We start from the raw sequence: 27736 nt of genomic DNA on the forward strand, positions 1-27736 counted from the left end.
GCAATGTTGAGCAGTCTGGTCTGAATTGATCATGTGACAGCGTTAGGAAAGCTGCACTGTCGCGGAATACCGAAACATCAGGCGCATTGAAGTGTTTCTACAGCCCGAGAGGTAGCCTTTAAGTTAACGCAGTCTCAGGATCTCTCCGTAAACCGCTGTTCTAACTTACCCCGAGAAGAGCTCAGATGTCAGCGGTCGAATGGCCTCGAAATAACGTATAACGTTACTGAGGCAGGAACAATTTTCGAGGGCAAACAAAAACAAATCTCAGCGGGCATGCAGGAGTTTGAGCAGTTTAAGGAGTTTTTTTTACCTTTGTAGACGAAGTGCAAAATTTATTTATTTATTTTCATCATAATTTGTTGTATATTTATTTGTAATCTAATCAACAAATGGTTGTTCGAAAGATAGTTTGGCAAAAGTCTTTCTAAAAAAGAGAATCATCGCAACATCGAAGCGGGAGTTCACTGCGGCTCAGTGCGCTGGTGTGCGGACAAGTGACGAACGAGGGAATTCGTTTAAACGTTCGGACAACTTTTGGAAGCTGTGATATATTTCCCTTCTTCATAATTGGTTTTCCCGATTATAGGCAGCCTTTTAAATATGGTGGGGGAAATGGAAACAAAGGAGAAGCCCAAGCCGACTCCCGACTATCTTATGCAGCTTATGAACGACAAGAAACTGATGAGTAGCCTGCCTAACTTTTGCGGGATTTTTAACCACCTAGAGCGATTGCTGGACGAAGGTAAGAGGTTTTATTAGTTCTGAAAATAAAATGGTGTTAAAAAGGTGTACCTGTGGGCGAACAACTTTATTGATTGTTATATTCAAACAGTTTTAATATATATAACATAATTTTTTAATATATTAAAAAAAATGCCTAAAACAATAGTCAGAATTTATGGGATGCTTTGCAAACGGCAACCTACTTTCAGTTGAAATAAAGTCTATTAATAACAGCCCTCTCTGACACAACGTGCTGGATATTAGAGCAATTTTATCACATCACGAGTCAGCTCCCCAAATATGGATTAACTTGTAAACGGAAAAAAAATATATTGCTTATATGGAAATATACTGTTAGAAGAAAAATAACCGACTAAAGTCGTGTTTTAATGAGGGCGTGAATCAGGGTGAGTCCTCCTGCATCTGAAAAGTAGTTATATGCGATGTCAGTCCGTGAGGAATGCGTGAGGGCGGTGTTGCTGTTTGCTGTACAGTCGCCAGGGGGCTCTAGTCAGTTCAAAAAAAGGGCGTGGAGCTTGTGGGCCCCTCACATCATCCCCAAAGCTCAATCGGAAACTTACGTTATCCGCATGCATAAATAAAATCATGAACTCTGAAGTTACGCTGCTACTTGGAACTGTTGGTAACTTGTTGAAAAAATAAATGACATCTAGGCTTACATATAAGACAACATAGGTTAGTTGGCTACAGGCTAATTTTGTAAACTCGGTTCTAAGCCAAATATCAACTAATTAAACTTAAACTGTCACTTGAATAGAACACCTAGACATGAATAAGGTTGTGTTGCATTCAGTACAACTATGAATATTTTAAAATAGTTGTTAAATTACTTAGTTTGAAAGCGAGCCTCAATTTCAGATAGTAATGCTGAGGAGAGCTTGGAGCTTAATAGTAGAACTGTCCATTCCTCTTTCTGTCAGGTGCTAAGCATACAGAACCCATGGCTGTGTCCGAGTTCCTTCCCAGCTCATTGCTGAATCTAATGTAGTATAAAGTGTAGCTCTGTATATGCCTGTCTAGAGCGAAGGGCTTTTTGGCAGATTTATGTCTTCAGTATTGGCCCTAAGGTTTGGAGTCTATTCAGCCAGGCTGCTTGAAATGCACAGAGTCTCTGACCGTATTTACCAGCTGACAGAATGAGCCATACTGAAGTGGTCAGATAAAGCTGTGTGTCATAAATAACTTTTACTAAGCTTGTGTTTTCGCTTCCCTATTTAAGTCTAGTTTTAGATGGCTCGGCAACACTGAGCAGAGGGAACTAAAAGAGAAAATGAGAAAGGGCTCTTTAGAAGCAGAATTTAAAGTTTGGCTTGCATAAGCACACAGCTAGGGCAGCTTTCCTTCATCATTCACGTCGTGTGCTGGTAATGAATGGCGATGTATAACTGGGTTGCCATATTAATGGTACATTCCCTGTTTTAAATTGAGAAAATTGAAATTTAAAATTAAGTTTCTCTGTCTGGCTTCACGCTTTAGTTATAATTTCTGTGTACATATATTCACAGGATTTAAATTACTTTTCTTTTTCTTTTTTTTTTGTGGGGGGGAGTTTTGTAAAGTGTAGTGTTGGAATTCAGTTTTACTTACAGTAGATTGGTAGGGCTTTAAAAGTGTGATTGGATAGACTGAAGTCACTCAGTTGAATTATGTGTTGTTATTAACTAGCAGTTTGGGGAAGAGAAAAAAGTTTGTGTTATGAAAGTTTTGTCTGTATGTCTTAGGAACACACATTCGGCCTGTATGCAGCTAATTGAATTATTTGAGTAATTAAACCATTGGGGAAGCAACTATCTGGGCCAAGATCCAGAACCATGTCGAACCTGTGCTGGCTTATTTCTCTCTGATTCCAATAGAGAGGAGGGGTTCTGGCAGCCTGAAGACAACAGAGACCCTGAGGGCTAGATACTAGCAGTAGGTCCAGGATGTAGATAGTTGACATCTGGACTGACTAAGCAATTTTACAGCCCATTGCTGAGTTTACTGAAGTTGTCTGGTGAGATTAATTTGGCTGAGATTCATTCACAGCTTTACAATATGCATTTTTTATTGTCCATACATCCTGCAATCAGTATAATCAGTTTATTTTATTTTAAAAATGGTTTCTGTTTACTGTGTTCACCCTATTAATATAGCCTACTCATAATCAAACAAGGTGTGCATTTTTAAATTCTTCAGCATGTCATGAACACTTAATCTGGTTCCCAGATATTAGCCAGTGTAACCACCTTCCAGCTAGATGCCAAGTATATGCACACACTCTGTGCTTTCACTGCACGTAAGACCTTTGCCATTACCAAAATAACAAAGGTGTTGGCGCCGAAAGACATGCTGCTTGCCTGACTCAATTACGCATGTAAGCTTGCACTCTATCACAAAATATGAATAAAGGCCTTGACTTCTCGTTACTATTTTTGCTTCATCCTCTCCTTCTTAGTTCTGCATTGCATTGTAACCTCACACATGATTTAAATGTTCCAAAGCATCTAGCAAACAGAAACAGCCAAAGATTTCATATGTGTAAATGAAAAGGAACTGCACATTTTAGTGTATTTCTCTCAATTATATTTTCTCATATTTTCCCAGTATTCATATTGGGCTCTGACAAGAGCACTTTCATTTTAGATCAGTGTCTGGGTGTGTTTATATGAATACACCAGTCTTATTTTTAAAGACCAGTTTTAGTTGCCTCACTTGGAAATCACAGAAATGTGCATTAATATTTAAGCAGACATTAAACTGTAGGATGGTTTATGGTACTTGTGTGTGCTAGGTTGTGAAGCAGTACTCAAATTCTACAGTTTATCTGTACAGAAAGCCGAATTGCCCATACCCAAAGCTGAATTACCTAAAGCAGTATGTCCTGCTTCAGTATGTCCTGCTTCATGGATTACTTGTAATCTATTTCTGGTTTACTTGTAGCGTATATCTGAATGGCCCCACATAAACAAAGTGAAATGTAAGCTTGTGTCTTGATGTTTTGACCTTTGATTGCCCTGACTAGTCGTATTGGTTGCACAGTGATACAGTTGCTCTTCGTATTTTTCTGGGCACCCACTCTGCCAATTTGACATGAGCGTGACCAAGACCCTGTGCTTATATATGTCACATGACCACTGTTGGGATACACACACAGAGCTGTTGACGGATTCCCATAATTTGCCCATCACCACAGTGTTGGTGTTAAACATTCTAAATATGCCTTTGAGAGAAGCAGAGCCACAGAGAGAGCTGCACATGGGTTGTGTGAAATCCAGTCAGCTGTGAAACTGTTCCACTGACCTTGTCTCTGGGTTGCGTGTCTTATTCACTTAGAGAGAGTTTTTTGACCTTTTAATCTGTGAGCACATGTAACATGAATGTTGTTTGAATTACATTAAGCCATTACCTTCCTGGCCTTGCACTGTGAATGCCTCCCTCACACATGGAGGAGGTGTAGTCAGAGCCAGTGTCTCTAAATATATATGTACTTCAAGAGACCTTTCTCTGTGGTCCTGACACTCCTGTAATTAAACAGCCTTAATGTGTGTTTAAGGAACCATTACCTGAAGTGCAGTGTGAACCCATTTGGTGTGTTGAGATGAATGGGTGGTAGAAGGCACTGTAAGAAAAGCATTGTGAGTGTGGTGCATTTGTCACACTGTTATTGTTATATCAGGAAACAATATTACATCAGTAGAAGATGTCAGTTTGAATTATTTGATCTATAGGCTATGATACCACCATGATGACATAGTTATGACATCATCCTCCAGCCATTACTTTGCCAGTGTGTTGTTAAACTGCATCATCTATATTCTCTCGTGGCTCGTCTCCGATGAGATTGCTGTTGCCGATTAACCAGTTGTCTCTTTGATCACATTATCTCACCGGTCTCTGCCACAGATGGCAGTGCTTGTCTTTGTAAATACACAACATTTATCTTCCTCACTAAATGCCACCTTGTTAAAGGCCTAACAGAAGCTCGGTGTTCTGACTGGAGGACCTTCTAGCTGCCCGGCCTATTGTGAGATCTGTGACATCCAACTGCAGAGCTACACATCATCACAGTGCTACTTCCACTGCAGTCTCTCCCGATCACCTCACATATGGTGATCTCACACTGGCACAGAGCGCTTAGCCTCACTCTCATGGCTCGGAGTACAGCTTGGCTATCAGCAGGCACATCCTCTTGATGGGAGAGACAGGATGGCAGAAAGCACAGCAAGGTCATGTGGTGGAAAGACACGAAGAAAGCAGAGGCCCTGGAAGGCTACCAGAGATTTATTTAATGAAGCTGAGTGTAAAAGGAGTGGTTCCCTTTGGAGAAAGTCAGACTGATTCTGAGTGTTATGAATTAAAGTGATATCTTAGTCATTGAAAGAGTGTGGGGTGGGGGAGACTTGAAAAACATGGTTATTTGTTCTGGCTCTGTCTTGGGTGTGGAGGTCTGGTTGGGCTCCAAAAGTATGAGACTTAAGAGAGAGCATTTTCTTGGCGGTAGAAGTGTACCCAGATGGTTTCCCAGTTTGAGGCTTGCTCTTTCATCCCTCAAGCAACCTTGCAATCCTCCATTTTACCTTCAGTTAGCAAACATTACCTCTCTTTTTGTGAATACCTATTTAGGTGTTTTAAAATGCAGTATTCATACTGGGCATTTTACTGAGACCCTAGATTCTATACATCCATGTCATTACATACTGCTCTGTCTCCCTTTACCAATTACAATAACCAATAACAGATGGTTTATATAAGGAAAGTGTATTGGTGGAGATTACTTTATATATATATAGGGTTAGGGTTAGGGTTATATATATATATATATATATATATATATATATATATATATATATATACTTTATGAACTTCTCGATTGGCAATATGAGCCTTTCTGGAAGTATTGTGCTATGGAACATTTACCTCACCTTTCTAAACAGTTTCTGAAAGCAGGCATGTCAATACGACAAGAGTGCCCACATGACTTGGTACATACTTATAATTAGCCTTTCCGTTTCACCATGTATCCATCTACAGTATATGTGTCTCTCTCATTCATTTATAAATAAATAAATAAATTAATTAATTAATGGCCAGTGGAGGGTAATGTGCAGTAGAATTGCCTCTTTGGCTTTCCACAGAACGCCTCATAAGGACAGGTTATTAGTCTTATTTAACAGTAGAATCTTTCTGTAGACAGTTACGGAAACTGTCCAACACCTCACATTAAATCATCCTCATTTGTCTGCTAGCTATCATATCTGACTTCAAAATGACACTGATAATGGACAGCCAGAGTAGTTTCAGATTTCATTTGCCATAAAAGCATAAATATGTGATGTCCCATATGCACTTTTTTAGGTGCATCCACCTTATAGGTATCCCAGACAAGTTAACGCGGCATTATATGATGGTTTTGCAAAATGTGGCAACATGTGATATGCAAGGTCTTGTGATCCATGTGATGTATCATCCATGTGATATACAAGCTCTTATTATAAAACTAAAATAACTAAGTCTGTATTTTTAAAATATGGATGCCACACTGGATTATGGGGGTGATATTTATGCCTTCTGCCTTAACGATGAAGTCATTACATGATGCCATACCAGAACCACTGTATCATGGTTGAATGTTGGCTGGTGGACTCAGATGGCAGTAAACAAACACACTGTAATTAAGATGTCTGCTTTCTTGTGTGCTCTCTCTCTCTCTCTCTCTCTCTCTCTCTCTCTCTAATGAGGGCTTTTCAGTAGGTATGACTATCTATGCATAATGGTTTTGCAGTGTTGACCTGCAGTTCATAATGTTTGTTTTTAGTGTAACTGAAGGTTGCTGTAATGATATGCTCAAGTGGATGTAACCATTATTTTTCACCTGAGTTCTTCTGGGGGGAGAGGGCTTTTGCACCTCATGGGATGACACAGAGAGTAATTTTTGTTTTTGTGGGTGGAGTTTGGTCAGATGGGTGGGTGGCTTGTGGGTGGATGGCTGGACTTCTGTACATAAGTCAAACTGGTAGCTAATTGCTGTAAGCTGCTTAGTTTGGATCACTGAGACTATTGGAGTTTTTAGTTTGAGACACCACATATCAACCTTTGTTTGTCGGATAGCTTGATCACTGTATAAAACTGTACATAATGACCCATTTCACAATCATCTGCACAGTACCACACAATGGGAAAGTTAAAGTAATGCTTTTATACTGCTAAAGTATTCAGGTGCTCTATACAGTATGCAAGTTTGTCTTTGCCCACTTTTTATCCATCTTTGCTGTTCCCTTGCATTTTTATAATTAATTATTAATTAGTTGAGCCAAAGTATTTTGTCTAGGAATGTTATGTCTAATAAAATACGAGCCATATTCTGATTTGTGTATATGCACACTTTTGGGCTCTGCTGGGTAGCTTAAGCTGCTTATGATGTGCTATAGCATGCTTGCGAAAACCATACCTAATGTGGCCTCCTCTTGTCCTCCCTGTGCAGGCAGAGGGGTCTGAGGAAGAGGTTCAGTTAAGCATTTGGGCAGTGTCTCATAGCAGATTCTGTTGTTATTTGCTCATGCATGAGATTTACTCCAGCTAGGAGAATCCACAGGTAATGGCTGACCTGGCTCAGGGTTGTATTAAGACTACATTAATCAGAAAGTCTGGCCTGAACTTTGATGTGGTCATTTCAAACTTTTATGTGCCTCATCATAAATCCATTTTAATGTGGAAATACTTTTGTCCAATATTTTTGAAAGCGCTTTTGTTAAATAAAATACAAAAACAGTGATCATTGATTTGGTCTCGTAGGAATTGCATGTTTGGACAGGGAGCATTCTGAGGGCGGGTGTCTGCATGCTTCGATGTGAATACTTATGATAGCTGGCATTTGGATGATTGGTTGCTTTCACTTGCCCTTAGGGAGCTGTGTGGGTATACAGCAACAGCCATCATCGAGAACAACACAGTCAGATTTAGCAAGAATAATACTTTATGGTGAAAGATGTAAAACGTTTAACTGACTTGCTTGTGTTTCTTGAATTAGCCTAAATAATATTCAATAAAAAATTAGTACTTTCTTGCCTTTTTAAAAAGGCCATGAATTTTCTCTATACCTGAGGTGTCTCGATATACCATTGGACATAACAATGGTATATTGAGATTTTAGCCTGAAAATATGTTCACTTTAGCCTAAAAGTATGTTTGTGTGCATGTCTCCTGTGTTCGAGAACATTCCGTTCCATAAGTAAGCATTGAGTGCCTTGGTCTACACAACCCTCATGGAGATTTTCTCCCAATTTGATCTTTTGCCTGAAGCTCTGACTTATCTCTTGTGAGTTTTCTGTCTGTATCTGTGCTACCTGAAGCTCATTGCTCTCAGTGCCTTTGTGTAATTGGCTTTTTGTTCTTGCTTTTTGGCAGAGATTGGCCGGGTACGGAAGGACATGTACAACGACACGCTGAACGGCAGTACAGACAAAAAGACATCGGAGCTCCCAGACGCAGTGGGGCCTATCGCTCAACTGCAGGAGAAACTTTACGTCCCTGTAAAGGAATATCCAGATGTAAGTGGTGTTTCATTACTAATCCTGTGAGCATTTAGACACATGTAAAAGATTTCCTTCAGTCTGGGAATTGATATTTGTAACAAAGAACAAAATATCAATTTGATATCTCCTGGTGATCTGGAAAAACAGGAAAGTCATGGAAATGATGGGGAAGGTGAAACAAACAGTTTAATAAGTCAGGGAGATTGCATGTTTCCCTGAGATTAAAGCATGCTAAATCATTACATTAAAGCTCACAGAGTGGATATATCTGGGCTAGTAGACATGTCATCTGATTAATGATGTATAACTTTAAACATATTTTTATTATTACTCTTAGCTAACTGTAAGCTTTTTACACTTTACTTAAATTGATCACTAACTAAAGACCCAGAATTTGTCTCTACTAATGCGTTAGTAATTTGTCTCTACTAATGCGTTAGTACTAAGGAGTTATTCATGTTGCACTTACTTTTGTCCTATTAAAAACTACTGGAGAAGCAATTTTACCTGTTTTAAAACATAACTTTAAAACCTACAAGTGAAGAAAGCCACAGCTGCAAAATTCTACAGATGTCTTATGATAGATTAGTTTTAGGTCTGTGAAAAAAGAGGGTGGAGAAGGGTATGTGAAGATTTGCTGGAGCTGTTTAAAATTTTTCTTCCTACAATTCAGTAGAACGGTTATGCAAGTTTATGAATAACAAATGAATCACTAAAATATAGATATCTTAATTACTGAATTAATTACTAAATATATTAATTCCTAATTTATTTTAACTTATTTATTTAGAGCCTTGTTTGTTCATGAATACATTTTGCAATAATTAATTGGGATTACTAAGAAGAATCACAATTAAATCATACCCAGCCCTGGTTCCTGCAATCTTGTAGTGAGCTTCTATGAGTGAATAGTTAAAGTTGTAAACTGGGAATTTCTTATAAGGCCTTAAATTACATCACTCCAGTCCTGATTTAGAGAAGCAGCATCAGCCTTAGTTGATTGATCCAATGAACATGTTTCTGCTAATGCAGCAATGATCAGAGGAAAAATAATCACCACTGTTAATGTTGCCTTGCAGCCTGTTGCTGTTTCATTTTGTGACTGCTCATAGTGCAACAGATGGAATACAGTTGTGTTGATAAGCAATCTGTTTCACCTTTATCACTCGCTCTGACTTTCTATCCTACACTATCACAAAAGTAAGCAGAGACAAATAACTTTTTCAGTCACCGATAAAGTGGTTTAACAAAAACTACTTTTCTCCACACTGATGGTCTGCCATGATATTAAATGCTTTATATAGATTTAAATTTTACATTCAGTAAAGACATTTCTATGTATATTATTCTTGTTTGTAGCTAAGACACCATGTTATTCCCCATTATATTTTGGAACTGGTGTTGACTTTACTGGACACAGAACAGACTGATAGATAGTCATTAGTGTCTGTTCTCTTAAAGAGCTGATAAAGGGGTGGTGAGGTCAGGGTTAGTTAAGTTTGAATGAGAAACATGTAACAGCGACTCCTGCAGGATAGTTCTTATCTGTTGTTTAGCTATTAACCTCTGTTGACTCCCCGTAGTATCATAAAAAGTTCTGCAAGGTGACTTTAAATTTAATTTACATTTTAACTTAGTTATTAAGAACAGCCTCCTGTACACTTCGAACAAACCTTTATCAGTCTGGTAGTTGTAATGCTTAAAATATGGATCAGACACAAACAACAGATAGAAACTGGGGAGGAAGCTCATGAGTAAATGACCACTGGGATAAATGTGACTGTAATATGTGTGTGTGTATATAGGGTTTTCTACAGTGTTTCTTTTCTTGGATCTGGTATGTTAAGATCTGATACAGTCTGACCGTTTATGCTCAACTTTACATTGTAGGGTTATGAGTTATAGAGGTCACAAACTTGAAGTGATCAATTAATTTGGAGCAACACATCACGACAACTCTAAGGGAACCATACTAATATTTCTGTTATTGATTGCAAATAATTTCACACATTTTGTTATTTTTTTTATCCCTCTTCTTTTTCTCTACAAGACTTTCAAGACCTGTCATCTTGCTTCTCAACAATGCAAGTCCACAGAGCACAAACAGTCATCAATCTTTGTGCTTGTTTTAAGTGTGACTTCTCTCCAGTAACACAATCAGCGTTCTGATAATCCTCCAGCCATGTGACAGGTCTCAAATGATAGCGCCTCAGTGGAGGAACCCCATGCTGTAAAGCCTCCTAACAGTGAAGGCTGGAGAGGCCCGGAAGCATCTGGCTCCTGTGTCTTCCCCGACCCGGTTCATTAAGGAAAAATGATCTAGAAAGTAACTCCAGCATCTGTCCACAGTGAAAATGAAAAACAAATGAGGGCTTTGAATGAAAAGCAAGAGGCAAAGACGAGAGGCGGAGAATGTAAAGTTGTTTACATTCGCTGTCTGATGAAGATGGGGTTTTTCTCATTCCTCTGGCACTCATTCTCTCTGGCTTTGTTATAAACTCATTGAGACTGATTTTGAGTCTGTTGCCCCTGGTTCTCTGTCTCTCCTTCTGTCACTTCCACACTTCCTCTTTTTCTCACTGTTGGGCAGTAATGAGGTCTGTCAGATGCTTTGTTGTTGTTAATTAAAAGTTGCCCCTGTAGAGTTTTTCCTTACTATTCTCAAAACATGTTTGCGAAAGACATACGTGTGTGCACATGCATGCAATCTCATGTACATACTAACCTTTCCAAAAGTGTGTTATATTAGACAGAAGGTGTTATACTAGAGAGGGGAAACAAAAATCCTGAACAACAATAACACTAAGTCACAAGCTGCCCTTTTGCCCTGTGTGCACAGTAGCCTGATGAGTTCAGCTCTAAAAATACAGCACAGAGGCTCTGTGGCCACAGCAGCTGTGATCAGGCAGAGAGGAGATGGTCTTTAAAAGGAAGAGAATGCATTGTGACCCTGAGAGAGAGGCAGCTGTCTGGCTTATCACTCAGCCCTCATGACAGATAAGGTTAAACACCGTGAGAGCAGCCTATCCACCAGCCTGCAACCGCCAAAAAAGCACAATGTATTATTCCTGGTGCTGCCGCTGTTGGAGATGCAACCCACTAAATCACGTTGGTGCACAAATAACTGCTTTAACTTTGGTGACCAGGGTGGTCAGTTAAATGCTATTCCCTCTTATGAATCCCTGCTCTGAGTCCCACTGTTCATTCCTGGGATACAATGATTAGTGTGTCAGTCAGCGCACTGCGTAGCACTAGCTCTGTTTGTCATATGTAAAATATTTTTTGCTCACAGGTCATTTGTAATTTTATCTGCAAAGCCCACATCAATAAGTCTTCTTTGCTTATGTCACTTTTATGACAAAGACCAGGTGACATGCAGCCTTTGTTAAAACAGCCCCCAAAACAAACATAAACAAACACAACCCTACAGATATTTTTGATTGGTTATGATAGTTAATCATTATTCATAAGGTTCTCATTGACATAGGCGTGCCGTAGATTCCTCATTCTTCAGATGAAAGAGATAGATACCTTAAGCATGAGACTTTGTTTTTTTCTGTGTAATCAGGACACCTGGTCTCCTTTGATAGGGTTCAAGAAATTCCTCAATGTTCATGTGTCCTTCACATTGTGATCCACTAGGTTACTTAGTACTGATGTGTGGAGAATGTTTGGTGTTCCAGTCTTCCATGTGTTCGTTTGTGTTAGTCTTTCACACTGTTCTCTGTTGTGTCAATTATTATCTGACCCTTTGTGTGACTCCACCCCTTCTCAAGTGTGTGCTACTGCTTTTCTCTTCACAAGTATTTAATGCCATATAAACTTGATCTTGTGCTTTTATTTGAAGTGTGTGTGTGTGTGTGTGTGTGTGTGTGTGTGTGTGTGTGTGTGTGTGTGTGTGTGTGTGTGTGTGTGTGTGTGCATACTCATGTGAAGGAGAAAGAGATCAATAGACAATATTATTTGTGGAAACAGTACTGTTTTATTTAGTATGATGAGGTTCACTATGTAGAGAACATGTTGCTCACTCAAATGGTAATATCTATTTTCTGTTGGTCAGAGTTGGGTGTGAAATGAATGCTCTCATTCTTAACAGCTGTCCTGATGTCATTTTCTCAGAGGCACGAGGAATGCTGTGCCGTTGAGCCTGTTAGTATATAATTTGAGACTTGATGGCAACTAGGAGTTTAGCAAAATACCAGAAATACACACAGAAAGGCAGATCTCCCTGTAAAAGCTAGAATAGTTAACAAAAATTGTGTGTGTGCGCGTGTGTGTGTGTGTGCGTGCATGCATATGCTCACATATGTGTTTGGGTGGGGTTAATTTTTAAAAAAAATTTTAAACCTTGTGCTCTTAGTCCTGGGTCAGGGTGAGAATGGGATCGAGCATAGTTATAGCTGTTCCATGGCAAATGTTACATTCCTAAGGGTCTTTGGGTTCTGGAAGTTGCCTACTTAACAAAAGGGGACTTAGCATTCCATGGATTCCTCTGTGGTTCAGAAAATCTTGATTTTAAATTATACAATTATCTTACCATACTTTAGTTTACATTCAAGCTTTGCCAAAGCTTCCAGGATTCAACAGAGTAATGGTTTGGTTGTGTTTTTAGCCTATTAGCAGATGTGGTCATACAGCTGTCTGGTTCTTTTGCAAACTGATGTTGCTATATTTACTAGGAAACACACACAAGTGCCCACAGCTACTTACAAATGATGCATGACCTGTACTGAACTTGCTGAAATTTAATGCCACATTACAAGGTATAAAACTGTATAGTCAAATACAGATATAATTAAGTCTAACCTCTGAATGTGACAGATGTCTTTCCTACATTTTTTTTTTTGTTGAATTATCTTACATTACGCTTAATTATTATGACATTTGATTTCTTCTCTTTTTGTGTCTCTGCAGTTCAACTTCGTGGGGCGAATCTTGGGGCCCCGGGGCCTAACTGCCAAACAGCTGGAGGCAGAGACCGGCTGCAAGATCATGGTGCGGGGCAAGGGCTCTATGAGGGACAAGAAGAAGGTGAGTCTCTTCTCTTTATATTGTCCTTCCTTCTTTCTTTTCTTTCTTTCTTCTGTTTGTCTCTCTCTTTCTGCTAATTCATTTTAACTCTGAGACTTCAGATTTGGTATGGAGAGGTTTTCCATTAGACACCTGGGGTTTTTTTTTGTTTTTGTTTTTTTAAACATTTTAACTGCAAGATCTTCATGAGAAAAGCCATATTTTGTTGTGGCTGTGCATAACTAATACATTCCAAATGGCAAGGGATGAAATCCAGGCTGTTCCATTCTAATGGAGCTTCAACTGGAGCCTGCCTGGCCTGCAAAGCTATGGGACTGAGACAGACATTCTGCCTGCCTCCAAGGGTGCCTGACATGGAGGAAAAATGACTCACATTAAAATGAAAATGAGTGCCATTAGAGAAAGAGGGAAACATGGGGGGGAGCTCTCTGCTTTTTAGAGCTGAGCACGGCGGCTGCTTCTCTTCTCCAGTATGTCTCTCCCTAGACCATTTAGTTCATGTTTTTAGATTAGAGGACAACTTGAGTGTTGCCACATCCAATTTGACTTACCAGCAAAATCCAGAGCGGAACAAATTATTCTGCTAAAGACAGCTATGCTCTAATGAAAGCTGTCCCCCCACCCACAGTATAAGTATATATCTTGGCTTGATGTGGTACATATTGCAAATAAATCTAAATGATTTTTCACTTCAAATAATTTTTGGTTTTGTTTTGTTTTTTTCCTCTCCTCTGTTAATCCTCTGAGAATTCACATTCACTCCAGATCTTGTGGAGCCTTTCCTCCTGCTGACAAAACAGATTGGAAGTAGACTATGGCATGTTAATTTAGTTTTAACTACCTATGCAATGTTAAGGAAAATATTCTTAATTAAATTAACATTTACACTTGAATTGTAAGTCCAAACACTTAAGTTTATTTCTAATTTCAATTCGAGGCAGTGCATTAGTGAAATCTTTAACAATGATCAGCCCTACAGGCTTGATTTTATAGTACAATAATGTGAGATTTCATGAGCTAAAACATTCATTTGATCTTAACAGCACATATTTTACTGCCTGTGGTTGCAGAATGACAAATGGAAGCATATTGAAGAGAATACTGAGTAGCAGTATTTCAGAATATATTTTTTGCTGTGTAGTGTTGCTAATTTCGAGTGATGGGGAGTTAATGAAACACAATGAGCTGAGATCCCCCTAGGCACACTACCGTGTTCCTACAGTGTTACACAAGCTGCACCATCACAAATTTCACCCAGACCCTCATCAGACACCGTGATAGAGGGCATTTAATTGAGCAGAATGGAAATGCACTCAGATTGATCTCTCTTCAGAGCCGCATTCGTTGCACGTCTGAGAAATGTTAAAAGAGAATTTTAACACTGTCAGTATTCACAGTTTAACCAAGGCTGACATTACAGTTTAACAGGAGTTTTCTATCGATAAAAGCTCTGACGGCTTGTCAAACTCACAATGTGGAAGTGGCTGTTTGCTGCCTGTGTGCAAAGTGGATGTTCAAATCTTCCACAAAATCTGTCTTGTCTTCAGAGCACAGTACAGTTCACGCTATCATTTTTGAATTGCTGAGATGGTTGACTTGGTGACAGAAGAAACTAGTGAGTAAATGAAAGACGTAAGGGAGCCAAGAGGCAGTGGTGGTGTAGGAGGCTGGAGGGGAGTGCTGCTACCATAGGTGAACAAGCCAAGCATCAAATGGAGATGCCACCTGGATCCATGTACTCATTCACCCACATTAGATTTATAGTCCTGGTCCCTTGGGTACATAGAAGGGAGGGGCAATATGTTCATACTTCACAGATAGACATTTGGGCTGGAAAGATGGGTTTGTGTTCCTAAATGCCACTGTAGCCTGTTTGGGACCTTAAAATGGAGTCTAGATCATGTGAAATTATTTTTATTGTAGTTTGAGCAAGTGTTTTTATGTACCCGACTGTTCCTAAGTGCTGTTTGGTTTAGCAAATGCAGAACTGTAGCTAATTGTAGCTGTAGTTAATTCATGTTTAATCACTTTTCCACAATATATTATTGTATAAATATGCATTGCTATCACAGTAAACATGGTATTGTGATTTTATAGCAACTGCTGTGGAACAGGCAGGCTTGTCCTAGTATGTATTGCTTATGGGAGCCTACATCAAGAATGCAAACCTGGGACATGCCAGCAATTCCCAACATCTATGCATGATTTAATCCACATGCCCGTCCCATGTAGGCCAACACACAACCTTTATGCCACAGACCTTTATTGCCATAACATATTCAAGACTACAAGACTGAGTAGAACTGAGTTCAGATGTGTTTTTCTTCATTTCCCAAAACTTTGCCATGTCACCTCCCAGTGAGACCCTCAGAGGAAACGCATGTGGATTTATAGTGATGGATTGTCTTGTAGATCTAAGTTCTGTTATAAGCATAATCCAGTGTGATGAAAAACCTAGCTGGTAACAGCACATTCAATAAGGTCTAATACTATAATCAGAGAGCCTTGTTTCTATGGAAACATACACGTCAGAGTTCATGACCCCTGAACTTAACCTACTGCAAACATACACGTCAGAGGTCATGACCCCTGAACTTAACCTACTGCCAACTGATTTAGGAAGTTGTAGTTACTTATCCGACTGTAGACATCCCCTGGTCTGTCAGAATCATCAGATGGGTAAATGTTTGTGGTAAAATGTTTCCAAAGAAACTGGGCATGACTCTGTGGGAGAGCTGCACATAAGCTGACACAAAGTCTTTAAAAATATCCCTTGAAAGTAACTTTTCTAGTTAAAAAATCCAGTCTGGGTTTGGGATTGATACCCAGTTGATTCAGATATTAAAATCATAAAAGTCTGATGACTGCATTTTCATGGTCTCTAAAACTCCTCCATGTGTGTCTGCATGTGGGTTCTCATGTGTGTATCTGTGTGCGTGTGTAAACCTGCATGCTTTTGTGCATCCAGGAGGAGCAGAACCGGGGTAAGCCCAACTGGGAGCACCTGAACGAGGATTTGCACGTGCTCATCACAGTGGAGGACTCTCAGAACCGTGCTGAGATCAAACTGAAGAGAGCTGTGGAGGAGGTGAAGAAGCTCCTCGTGCCTGCTGTGAGTCATACTTCTGCTCGCTTACCTTTCTCACTCCTCACTCTGTGTATGCTTATCAGAACAGCACACCAATTAAAAAAAGAAGGGTAGAGTCGCAAAAAAAACCACATCAAATCGATTCAGCAAACAAGATTTGTGGGTTTGAGTTAAAGAAGTGCAGCATAGGCACTGATAAATCTATTAGCTCAGAGGGCGCTTACACTAAATAGCTGTCCTCAGCATGGATGCCATTTTCACACTAGCTGTACTGAGTCCTTGGAGTAAGAGGAGAGTGTGGTCCAGAAAGCAGCTCCCATGTCTACCTGCAAGGTCCCGATGTGCAGAGGTGAACAGCATGGGCAGTTTTTAATGGGCCTAATTACCTGTGCTTAAAAATTTAATGAGGGGCACAAGGTGGAGGGGTCGAAATTCTGGGTCCCCATGGGGGCCGTTGGAAGCTACCTTGTTGCTGTCAAGCTCAGAGCAGAATGGTAATGAAGTGGCTGGTCCTACTGAAGTGACAGCAGGTTAGTAGGCGACGCCAGTGGAAACCAGCCGCACTCCAAAGACAAAGATTAAAATGGGTCCAAGTGCACACCCCACTGAATGAACTGCAACTTACTCTGCATTCTACTTCTCAGGGTTTGCAAGGATTTCTGTTTGCCGGTCTGAAGTTATGCACACCAATAGCAGTGGAAGGCAGAAAACCCTGAATGTCACCAGCAGTGTTGGCTTTAGGAAAGAAGTTTAAGGTTTAAGTGCCTGAGATGAATAGAGCAGAAATGAATGGAAGGCTTCAGAAGACTGTGGACTTCCAGCACCAGAGGGGGAGGGAGAATGCTCTCCTTGCAGTGTGACCATGGCAACCCTCGCGGTGATCCACTGATCCATGATTGGCAGTAATGCCCTTTCTGTGGCACATAGTTGAGAATGATGGCTAAACTCTTTAAAGTTAAGTGCTGTTGACATCAGGAAGCTCTGGGTACAAATAAATACAATGCTTTTTGTACTCCCTAGGTGAGACATAAACTTAAATGTCACTAGTTGTATTTATTTTCCACAGATATCCAGTAACTATCATTATCTATTACTCAGACATAGACTTACACAATGATGGAAAATTGCTCTTATTTAGTTTTGTATTTTTTTGAACTACTATACCATATTCTTCCTCTGTAGCACTGAAATAAGGGAGAAAGTAACCACATGCATGTAACTATAGTTGAAAAGTGCCCATTCAGCATCAAACCTCTAAGTTGAAACTTGTTTGGTAAGTGAACTGGTGGCAAGTTGTTTGTTACTGCTGTGTTGTGTGGGCATGTCCTGTGTATAAAGAATTCTATACTTGTGGCTCAGTGACGTAGGGGTTAATTTTGTTCTCCTCTCACATTTTAAAAGCTGGGTTGTGGGAGTAATTAAGGAGAAATTAAGAGATCTCCATAGCAACACTTTGCCCTCTCAATAGGAAGAATGTGTCATTCAGTTTCCACTGTGCTAAACAGGGAGTAAGTTCTAACTATATGGAATCACTATATAGAACCATACAGTTAATCTTAGGAGAGCTCTTCTGTTTGTGCCTCATTGATATTCCTCCATTTAAGCCTTTTTTTGATAATGAAATGATCAGGCTATGCTTAAACACACACACACACACACACACACACACACACACACACACACACACACACACACACACACACACACACACCTGTTTAACAATGCACACACACACACACACACACACACACACACACACACCTGTTTAACAATGCACACACACACCTGTTTAACAATGCACTTCCACCACCTCCACCCAAGACTAACAGGATAGGGGTGGATTCCACCAAACAACTAAAAATAACCAGCTGTCTATTTTTACAGGCTGTCGGTGTGTGACCACGCCATGCTCTAGTAGACTGTGCTCTGAGAAATGTCTTTGAAATGTCTTTGCTTTAAAGCTTCAGTTTAAAAGGAAGGAAATCTTCTTTATTTTAGGCCTTATGTCATTGCTCTGCCAGTGGTGCATAAGCTGTCCTATATTAAGGTTCAGCTCTCTAATCACTTCTCAATATTGCTCTTGCTGCCCATATCTGGGTTTGAGGGCACAGCAGTGTAAGCAAAGGTCACACACACACACACACACACACACACACACACACACACACACGTGCGCACGCACAGAGAGATCCCACTCTGAATGGCTCTGCTTTTCTTTTGCCTGTGTACCTGCTGACATAGTGTAGATCATTCTGTGTCATCTCTGATCTGCCTGATCCAGCCTGAACCTGTGCTACAATATCCAGCAGCAAATGAAAGTTTGTATCTATACAGCTTGCAGATTGCAGTTATGTCTATTACCAAGTTTTATAGTGCCATATAATTTTATGAATAGCTAGAAATAACTATGAAATGAGAGGTTTGTGTGTTAGTCACTATAAGTGGAGTTAATTTAAGGAAACTTGACTAATTCTTTTCATTGCATATTGATAGATATAGAAAACTACTTGTACTGTAGTGAGAGGGAAAAACTGAAAAAGGGAGAGAGGGTGGGATCAGAGCAAGAGAGTTGGGCAGAGTGAACAGACTAAAGCTATAACATGCAGAGAAGAGACACAGACAAGCAGACCCTCTGGTACAGAGAGAATGAAAAAGTGAGAAGGTGAGGACTGATTCCAGTGTAATGTGATCTGTTTCTTTAACCTCTGCGCTCTGCATGTTCATGTTTGGACAGTACTGAAGTAACACACTGTCTGTTGGTGTGTATGAAACCCTAGCTTGTTCTAAAACTGCTAGCCTAACACTGCTGAGACATAGTATCTTGCGACACACAGATTAGACCCTTGCAATAAAACACATTTGAACCCAAGACACAGGTTTAGAACTTGTACTGGACCTTTAATTGACATTTATGGACCTGTTTACATTTTAGGTGAATTGCTTCCTCTGTTCTTGCTTTGCTAAGTAGACTGATGACTGATAACTATTAAGCATTATAACATGTCCTTTACTATTACATGGGACAGTTTTATTTGTTTTTTATTAGACTTACTTTTTATTCTAAATATACTTTTCTTTGAAGTACATTTGTACTTTTCTGTGAAATACATGATGTGTATGTCTGTGAATTTGTCTCTCTGTGTGTGTGTGTGTGTGTGTGTGTGTGTGTGTGTGTGTGTGTGTGCGCACGGTTGCTTGTAGGCGGAAGGTGAGGACAGTTTGAAAAAAATGCAGCTGATGGAGCTCGCCATACTCAACGGCACGTACCGAGATGCCAACATCAAATCACGTAAGACCAGCCCTTTCATAAAAAGTTTATCTGGTCTATCTGTTTTGACCTTCATTCTGTCTCTCTGTTCTCACCCTTTCTGTTTCAGACAGCGTTTGTATGGCTGGGTACTTGTCAGTATTCTTGAGATGTTGGATGTGGCAATAGTTTTGTGTGTACATAGTGCAGGGGTTATGTCTGTTGGTAAATGCCCTTTTCAACACGTGCGTGCGCATGTGTGCGCGCATGTATGTGTGCATGTGTATGCCTGTGTGTGCGTGTGTGTCACTCCTCTGTAGCAGCCCTGGCGTTCTCTCTAGCAGCTACTGCCCAAGCTCCCCGCATCATCACCGGCCCCTCCCCCGTGATGCCCACCGCAGCCCTGCGCACACCTGCCCCTGCAGCTCCCACTCTAATGCCACTCATCCGACAGATCCAAACCTCAGCTATCATGCCCACAGGCACCCCTCATCCCGCCGCCACCTTGGTGCCTCAAACCCCTGATTCGGGCATCATCTATACTCCGTATGAGTACCCCTACACTCTGGCCCCTGCCACCTCTATCCTTGAGTATCCCATCGATTCCAGTGGTGTATTAGGTAAGTCTGGTAACAATGCTGGTGTGCTTTTGTGGGGTTAAATATTCTTGAAAAACAATCTTGTGGTGGCATGTATTTGTGTTTTCAGGTACCAAATAGCCTAATTTTAGAACTCTGTCTCATTCTTTTAGGTATGGCTTTCCCAACAAAAGGCTAGTAGTGTTCATGGACATTCTGCAATCCTCACAAGTGTTAACATGCTTTGTTTTTGTTTTTGTTTTTTGTTTGTTTGTTTTTGTTTTGTAGCTGTCACAGAACAACTGAACATTAATCAACAAAGACCCTTAATAGTGTGATAACTAAGGAGCAAACAAGCCAAGAAAAACAGATAATTACTACTGATGTTTACACTGGTGTTTAAACTTCCAGAATTTATTGCTATTTCATTGGTTTATCTTTGACTGATGATTTAAGAAAACATCTAGGATACTGATGAATAATGAAATCTGTTGCCATCATTGTGCTTTGAACATAGGGGAGCCTATATAGCACTCAGGTGCATTCAGTCCATGCGCTTGCTTCAACAATGTGTGGCCTCAGAGAAGGAGCAGCAGTATAGCTGACTTTCTGTTATTAATTGGAATAATGGGATGAACGAAGCACTCGTAATGTGCTAATGTACATTTTTCTACCAGGATCTGCCTGAAACGGATTCATCTCATTAAAAGCATTTCGTGTGTCAAGACTGATTTAGTGGGAGGATTTCAAGGGCTCTGTTGTCAGATAAGTGAAGCAGAAAACGCAAAAAAAAAAATTGTAGGTCTAATGTCACCTCCCTGAAATTGGAAACATATTTATAATTTGCAGTTGCATAATGCTGCACTATGAAAACAGAGCTTTTGGGAATCTAATGGAACCTTTCTGACTGTTTCATATGATTAATTGGGTCTTGATTTGTGAAATGTTTATTTTTTCCTTTTTATGTCAAGTTCTTTTGATGCACGTTTTTGATTAATGATCTGATGTTGATTTCTGTTCTATTGGTAATGTTGCGCTCTGAGCAGGTGCTGTGACTACTAAAGTACGAAGGCAAGATATGCGCGTCCATCCTTACCAAAGGGTAGTGACCGCAGAAAGAGGTTAGTTTAGCCCCAGTGTTCAAGCATTATTTTGTGTGTGTGTGTGTGTGTGTGTATGGTTCTGAGAATACTTGCTATTCTTTCATTTACAATACAGGCTATTTGAAACATTTTTTATTGGCGTTATCTCCTACTGTCTATATATATATATATTTTATCATCTATCAAGTTAGGCAACATTGGTGTTGCTCTTCAAAATTCATTCACATACTAATCATAGCTACCTAACTCTACGCATATGGCAGATGTATTTGTTCCTGAAAGAGTAACTGCAAGTCATGTGCGTGTGTGTGTTTGAATCAAGCATTTCTGAGCATGATAAGTTGGGGAAGCACTAAGGAAAAAGTAACACTTTATATTTTGTCTGTATAACACCTACAGAAGAATGTTACTAAGCCACCATTAAAAAATGGTTATAAGCATTACAAAATCTGAAATGTTAAATCATTTTGTAGCACTTAGGCCAACTCAGGACTTAAACATAAGTTTAAAGGAACACTATGACATGATGCTTAATGACACTGTAGGCTTTATAATGCTCAGTGTAAAGTGTTACATCCAGTATGGGTTCAGAGGGTTTATTACACTGCATGTGTTGAAGTTAGTGTCTCACGAATAGCATGAGACAACTGTCTGGGTTGTTAAAAGTTAAACTGTTGGCTTGAGCTCCATTATTCTGAAAACTGTGGCATGACCTATGACTCCCAGTTGATGAAGGGTGAAGGAGCTCTCTTCCTTTTGCGCATTTCGTTAGTGTTGGGTCCACTCTCTCAATGGCGTTCACTGTTTTGACACTGAAGTATATTTGTGTCAGTTCCATTCCATTCAGCCAGTCATTTGGCAGTTTAGAGGAATTTCTCATGTTCCTCAAATTGTTCCACCTTTTTTAGATTAATTTCTCAATTGAGACCATTTGTTTTATCACTGGGTTTACATGAGCAAGTATGCAGATATTCAAGGCCCGACATAATTACAAAATAGTGTAACAAATTTAATGCTAGGTTGATCACCATGCAGCAATAACCCCAGCACTGTTATTAGTAAACCGAAAATGATATCTCATCAGGCAGTTAGAAGCTGTTGATGATTTTAATACAGCTATGCATTTTTTTGTACTTTTAAAATTCAAGCCCCTTTTTGTATGAAATTACATAGTTTTAGAATTCCCTTAGCAGTCATGATGTCTTAACTTGTTCATTTTACATTTTATTTATATAATTTTAATACATTTCCTGAACATATGATCTGATACTGTATATGTTTGTTACTTGTCACACAGAAGTACTACTTTGATTACATTTGTGACTGGGACCATTTTTATTTTGTATTGATGAAAAAAGCCTTAAGCAGAAATGAACTTTATTTAAGGGAAATGAAGAACCAGCTTTTAGGGATGGCTCAGTAACTACACTTTATTAGTCATATTGAACAACTATTAGTGTGCCAAATCTGTATATATAATACCAATTACTCCTAAAAGGTATGGCAAATGTGAGATTCTACTGATTTGATTTAAATTTAAATTAGCACTCTAAGATCTTAACTCATAACCCGACAAACAAAACTGACCCAGATTAATGAGAAACAATTGTGAAATTGCACAAAATGTCAAATTGTCTCATCTGGCCCACTGCCCATGGTCTTATTTAAATCCACTTAATAAAAAAATGATTGACTTCAGCAAGGATTAGCATGATAAATGCCTGCAGAGTTATCATCATGGATTGATTATGTCTGTAATGAGGCCTTGTTAAAAACTCTTCCTGTGATTTTAGAAACATTTAACATTTTTTAACATTTAATTGTTTATTTCAACAACATGTAAGTAATTTAGTTTTCTTTTTCACAGGCAATATTATTGATAGTCCTTTATGAAACTCATGAAACGTGTAAAACAAAGGGTGTGGTCAGTGTCACATGGGAGAGATTTGACAGATAATTATGAAGGGTATGATTTGTTTGAGGAGGGGAGTTCTCATAAGTACTTAATTTGAGCAGAGTTGCTTTCCAATTATGCTCAGTGTAGCCGATAATCAAGAGCGCATCTTCTTTCACCAACAGGAAGGTGATATGCTGTTCTTATGAACTCCTAGTAACTCTGCATGCAAAAATACCTCTTCATAAAAATACAGCACAAATAGTTTGCACTGAATCTTTTAAATTGCCAGATTCTTGTCTGTTCTCAGACAAGGCAAAAATGTCAGAAAAAGACAAAACGATAAAACCTCATGCTAGGTTAGAGTGGGAGCAGTCTATGATGGACAAAGGACAGGATGACTCTCACCTGGGCAGAGTGTGAGTTTCATCCATGCATTACATCCCTACGACCATCATGATGTGAAGAGAGTGTCATTTTTGTAACAGATTAGATGATTTTGAGGTCTATGGGAAACTCACAGCTTGCCTGTTGACACAGTGTGAACAGATGAAGTGAATAAATATTCCTTTATTGTATTTTGTTTTACTGTATTCTTTTTTCTCTTTTTTTCTCTTGTTGCCATTGTCTTTTTTTGAAATAGTATTTACTTGCGTGGATTTTTTTTTTAAGTTTATGAAAATATGTCTAACTACAAAGCATTGAACATTTATGAATTTAAGGTTATATTGTATATGTGAAGGAACAGGGAAATAAGTGCTAGAGGAAACTGCAGAAAAACATACTTCTGAAAATTGTGGGGTTACAGTTTCAATTGCATCATAGAAATCATATAATTTGTGTAATACATGGTCTATTCTCTATCATAAGGGCGCCTTAGTTTAGAAAATGGTAGTTTTGTTGATTGTTTCCTCCTCTTTACTTTAGCCCTGACTTCAGCAGTTGTTCTAGTGTTGTTCTGTTTCATTAGCAATGTGTTTTCATATTCTTGTAAATAGACAAATTTTAAAGAAAATAAAGTTTGACTTGAGTCAAAAAAACATTTTTTTTTTTTGTATTTTGCAAAAGTAGAAGCTATCTTTTTATATCTCTCAAATTTCTGCAATCACATCTTTTTAACTACTCATGAAATCAACCCATTATCACGAGCAGCTGTGTTGCTTTGGACTGAACAAACACTGTAATGCTTAATAGCAGTCAGAGAACAAGCTACTCATTGACTTCACCCTCTTTAATCAAGACTACCAATCAAGACACTGAACTATGAGTTTTTTTTTGACTGCTACTAACCATTAAGTGGTGCTAGTTTAATTTGTATTCTGCGATTGATTTGCCTCTCTGCTTCTTTAACCATTTTCACCTGGGAGTTGGGCTCTTGTGTGAAATCATGAGGTCTTCATGATTTTGCAGTTTTAATGTAGATGTTGAGCAGTTTCTCTGACAGTAGCTCTGATTTAGTAATGTCATGTTGTCATCCAACCGTCACTAGCTGAAACTAATCTCCTTCTCTATCTTTTTTTCTTTTGTGTCCTCCTATGTGTCTCTTTTTGTTTTCCCTCCTTGTTTTTGTTGGTTTTTGTTTACCTTCTGTGTGTCTGTCTGTTTCCTAACCACCCAGCCGCCACCGGCAACTAACCAATGACCCTATGAGCTCTCAACTCTTCACCCAATGATGACCTGACCATTGCCTGTCTGCTGACCAGTTCTCTGGCGCTCCTCCTTCGCTTGTCTGTACTCGCGGCCTGCCGGTGAGCCGGGAAACAGCTTTAATTCGCTTAACACAGCGCAGAAGCGGTGACGGCCCCACTACGCCACCCAGCCACCCCCTGAACTCAGCTGCCCACTTCCACAAACTGAGGACCTCCATGGTCAGGTGATCTAGTCTCCATAATCTGCACTGAAAAGTCATGAAGCAATAATACAGTCTGGAACAACACGTACAATTCTGTTACCAATCTTATTCTCACTCTCTGTCTCTCACACACACACACACACACACACACACACACACACACACACACATGCACACAAGCTCACACACACGTACACACACACACAAGCACACATTCACTTTTACAGATAGTTGTTATAATAGACAGTGGGGATTGAGCATTAAATTGACACTTTGCCTAAGTTGTTGTGGGGACCACACTGCATTGAAGCAATGTGACGGTAGTTGTGTGTGTTTGTGGCATGCTTGTGTGGGAGAGGATTATGAAGATGAGAGTGAGAAAGCAGGTTTTTGAAGATGTCTCAAAGGGAAAAGTTTGGGGGTGGGGCTTGTTAAAAGCCATGCTTGCTTCGGCGTCTTGTCCACAAACAATAATAAATACGGCCCAAGATGAGAATAATAATAGCACTGAACACACTAATTAACACATTTTTTGATATGAGGGTGCTGCAAAAAATGACTATATTTTTCAGAATAGATTCTTTTTGTATGGAACAACAGTATTGTCAAAATGTGAAGAACAAAGAAAAACATTTATTTCTTTACAATGATGGAGAGATTTAAGAGACCAAAACAACGTCTTTTTTAATCAATAACTTTAAAAGTGCCTTATTTTACATATGATCATTGAATATGATATCCATCAGTGTTTATGGCAGCATATCAGGTATAATTTGTAAGTCTCTCCATATCTTGGTAATAATGGGAGGAGTACAAAAATACACCGGTTACATTCAGAGAATAGTTTTTTATTCTGTTGTTTTAGCTTATGTACTCTGACATCATCGCTTGCCAATTCTGATTTACACTTGTGCCATCTGTTACCCTATATATTGGTTTCTTTGTGATACTCACTTTGGTTTTCTCTAATGTGTATAGACTAAAAGTGTAATAACTGTTTATATCTTCTATAGTATCATTGGCCACACAAGTATGAAGCACATGTGAACACAGGCTTTACACATCAACGCTATGGCTTTCCACAATGGGCACTTTACATATCAAGACTAGGGCTTCCCACAAAGGAAACTGTTACACAGACTTTAAGAGTTAGTTATCATTTGGTCACACTTTCTGCATGAATTAACAATGGAAGTTAAATTCAGTAATTCTTAAGTCTGCTCCAGGTGAAATGCCTTGTTTCTGAAGGTCGTTTTTTTTTCCTCAGTATTCCACAATTAAGAAGTGAACTGTGAAATCATACTTGATACAGATGACATCTCAAAACTAAAACACTATGCATTTGACTTAACAAGGTACATGAATAAAACTTCCTTTAGTAGGTCTTCCAGACTACTGAGCCAAGGTCAAGAATTAAATGGAAACTTCAGTCTCAAGAAAACAAACAAACAAAAAACAATCGAGAACACATAGGTTGATTTTGGTTTTATGTTCTGTAACTCAATTAACAAAGAAAAAATTTGCTGATACTTGTCATTTGTATGTAATGTCATCTAGGTTTTCAAGGCCTATGGGAATTTCCACAGGAAAATATCATACAAATACATTTGAGGTTTTCTAATCCAACAAGCTTCTCAACTTCTCAGTTAACTGGAGTGTTGGGTTATAGGGTGTTACTTTCAGTTTAGCCTGTTTTTTTTTTGTTTTTGTTTTTTCTTTTCTTTTCATCAGCAGTATTATAAGTAAGTGTGTGTGTGGGGGGGGGGGGCATGTGTGGGTATGCATGAGTGTTTAGGGTGTGTGTGTGTGTGTGTGTGTGTCCAGTGTGATATCATGCATATGACATACGCCTAAGAACTGCAGATCCCTTTTTAAAGCAGTCTTGTTTTTTTTTTTTCCATTGGAAAATGTAAGGTCCTATTTATAACCATTGTAACAACTATATAATGTATTTTTCTATCATATTTTGTATGTATGAAATAACATTAAATCATGTTTTCTGATATGAACTCTATGCCTTATTACAAAATTTAATATTTGAGAGAATTTATTTTCTGTCATCCTGATTTTTGTAAAAGTCCATAGTAACGCTACATTCACATGTTACTTGCAGTGAGGACAAAATGCCAATGGGGTTATTACTATTTTGAGTTATGAAACAATATAATTTAATACCCAGCATATGTTTCAACCATTGCGGCAGTGCCCATTTACTGTCAAATGCAATTTGCTGGGGCAATTAGTTTGTTTTCTGTTTCAATGTTGCTTGATTTCTGTGCCTTTTCATATAAAGTGTGAGCTAATAACTATTTTAGTTTTTATAATCTGATTAATCTTTTCTTGCCTCTTTTACTAACATTTAAGTATATATTTAGGATAACCCCTTCAATAATTTTTGTCTGCTTTGAATCTTTTCAAAACGAATTGTTTGAAATTAAGCAAAAGTGTGTTTGACTGACATTTTAAAGAATGCTGGACTAAATTCTGTACTGAAAAAGCAATAGCAGAATATTAAAATAATAGTTTTAAAAGAAACTAACTTTGTTGCTCTTTCTCTTGTGCTTTTATGTGCCAATACACTTGCATACTAATCTTACCCAGGGCTACAGCAGACATGGACTGAGATAGTAGTTGGTTCCAAAGCCTCTTTTGTAATATCCAACTAGTGTACTGTCAGTCATTATA

At 38.9% G+C, this 27736-nt stretch overlaps 1 protein-coding gene across 3 annotated transcripts; it reads left to right on the forward strand.

Moving 5' to 3' along the window:
* On the forward strand, positions 1-27586 carry qki2 (QKI, KH domain containing, RNA binding 2). 3 transcript variants are annotated; one of them, XM_027010452.2, is made up of 10 exons: positions 3-111; positions 590-745; positions 8131-8273; positions 13173-13289; positions 16258-16401; positions 19579-19666; positions 19945-20244; positions 20376-20396; positions 21249-21323; positions 24818-27586. In XM_027010452.2, the coding sequence occupies exons 2-10, from the start codon at positions 604-606 to the stop codon at positions 24832-24834; spliced, it is 1047 nt and encodes a 348-aa protein (XP_026866253.1). In that variant the 5' UTR covers positions 3-111; positions 590-603; the 3' UTR covers positions 24835-27586. The 3 variants fall into 3 exon arrangements, with proteins under 3 accessions (XP_026866252.1, XP_026866254.1, XP_026866253.1); XM_027010451.2 differs by having other exon boundaries at positions 1-745; XM_027010453.2 differs by lacking the exon at positions 20376-20396 and having other exon boundaries at positions 1-745.
* Positions 27587-27736: the final 150 nt, after the last annotated feature.

The sequence above is a fragment of the Electrophorus electricus genome, chromosome 14 (assembly GCF_013358815.1).
Source record: "Electrophorus electricus isolate fEleEle1 chromosome 14, fEleEle1.pri, whole genome shotgun sequence".
In the NCBI taxonomy this organism is placed as follows: domain Eukaryota; kingdom Metazoa; phylum Chordata; class Actinopteri; order Gymnotiformes; family Gymnotidae; genus Electrophorus; species Electrophorus electricus.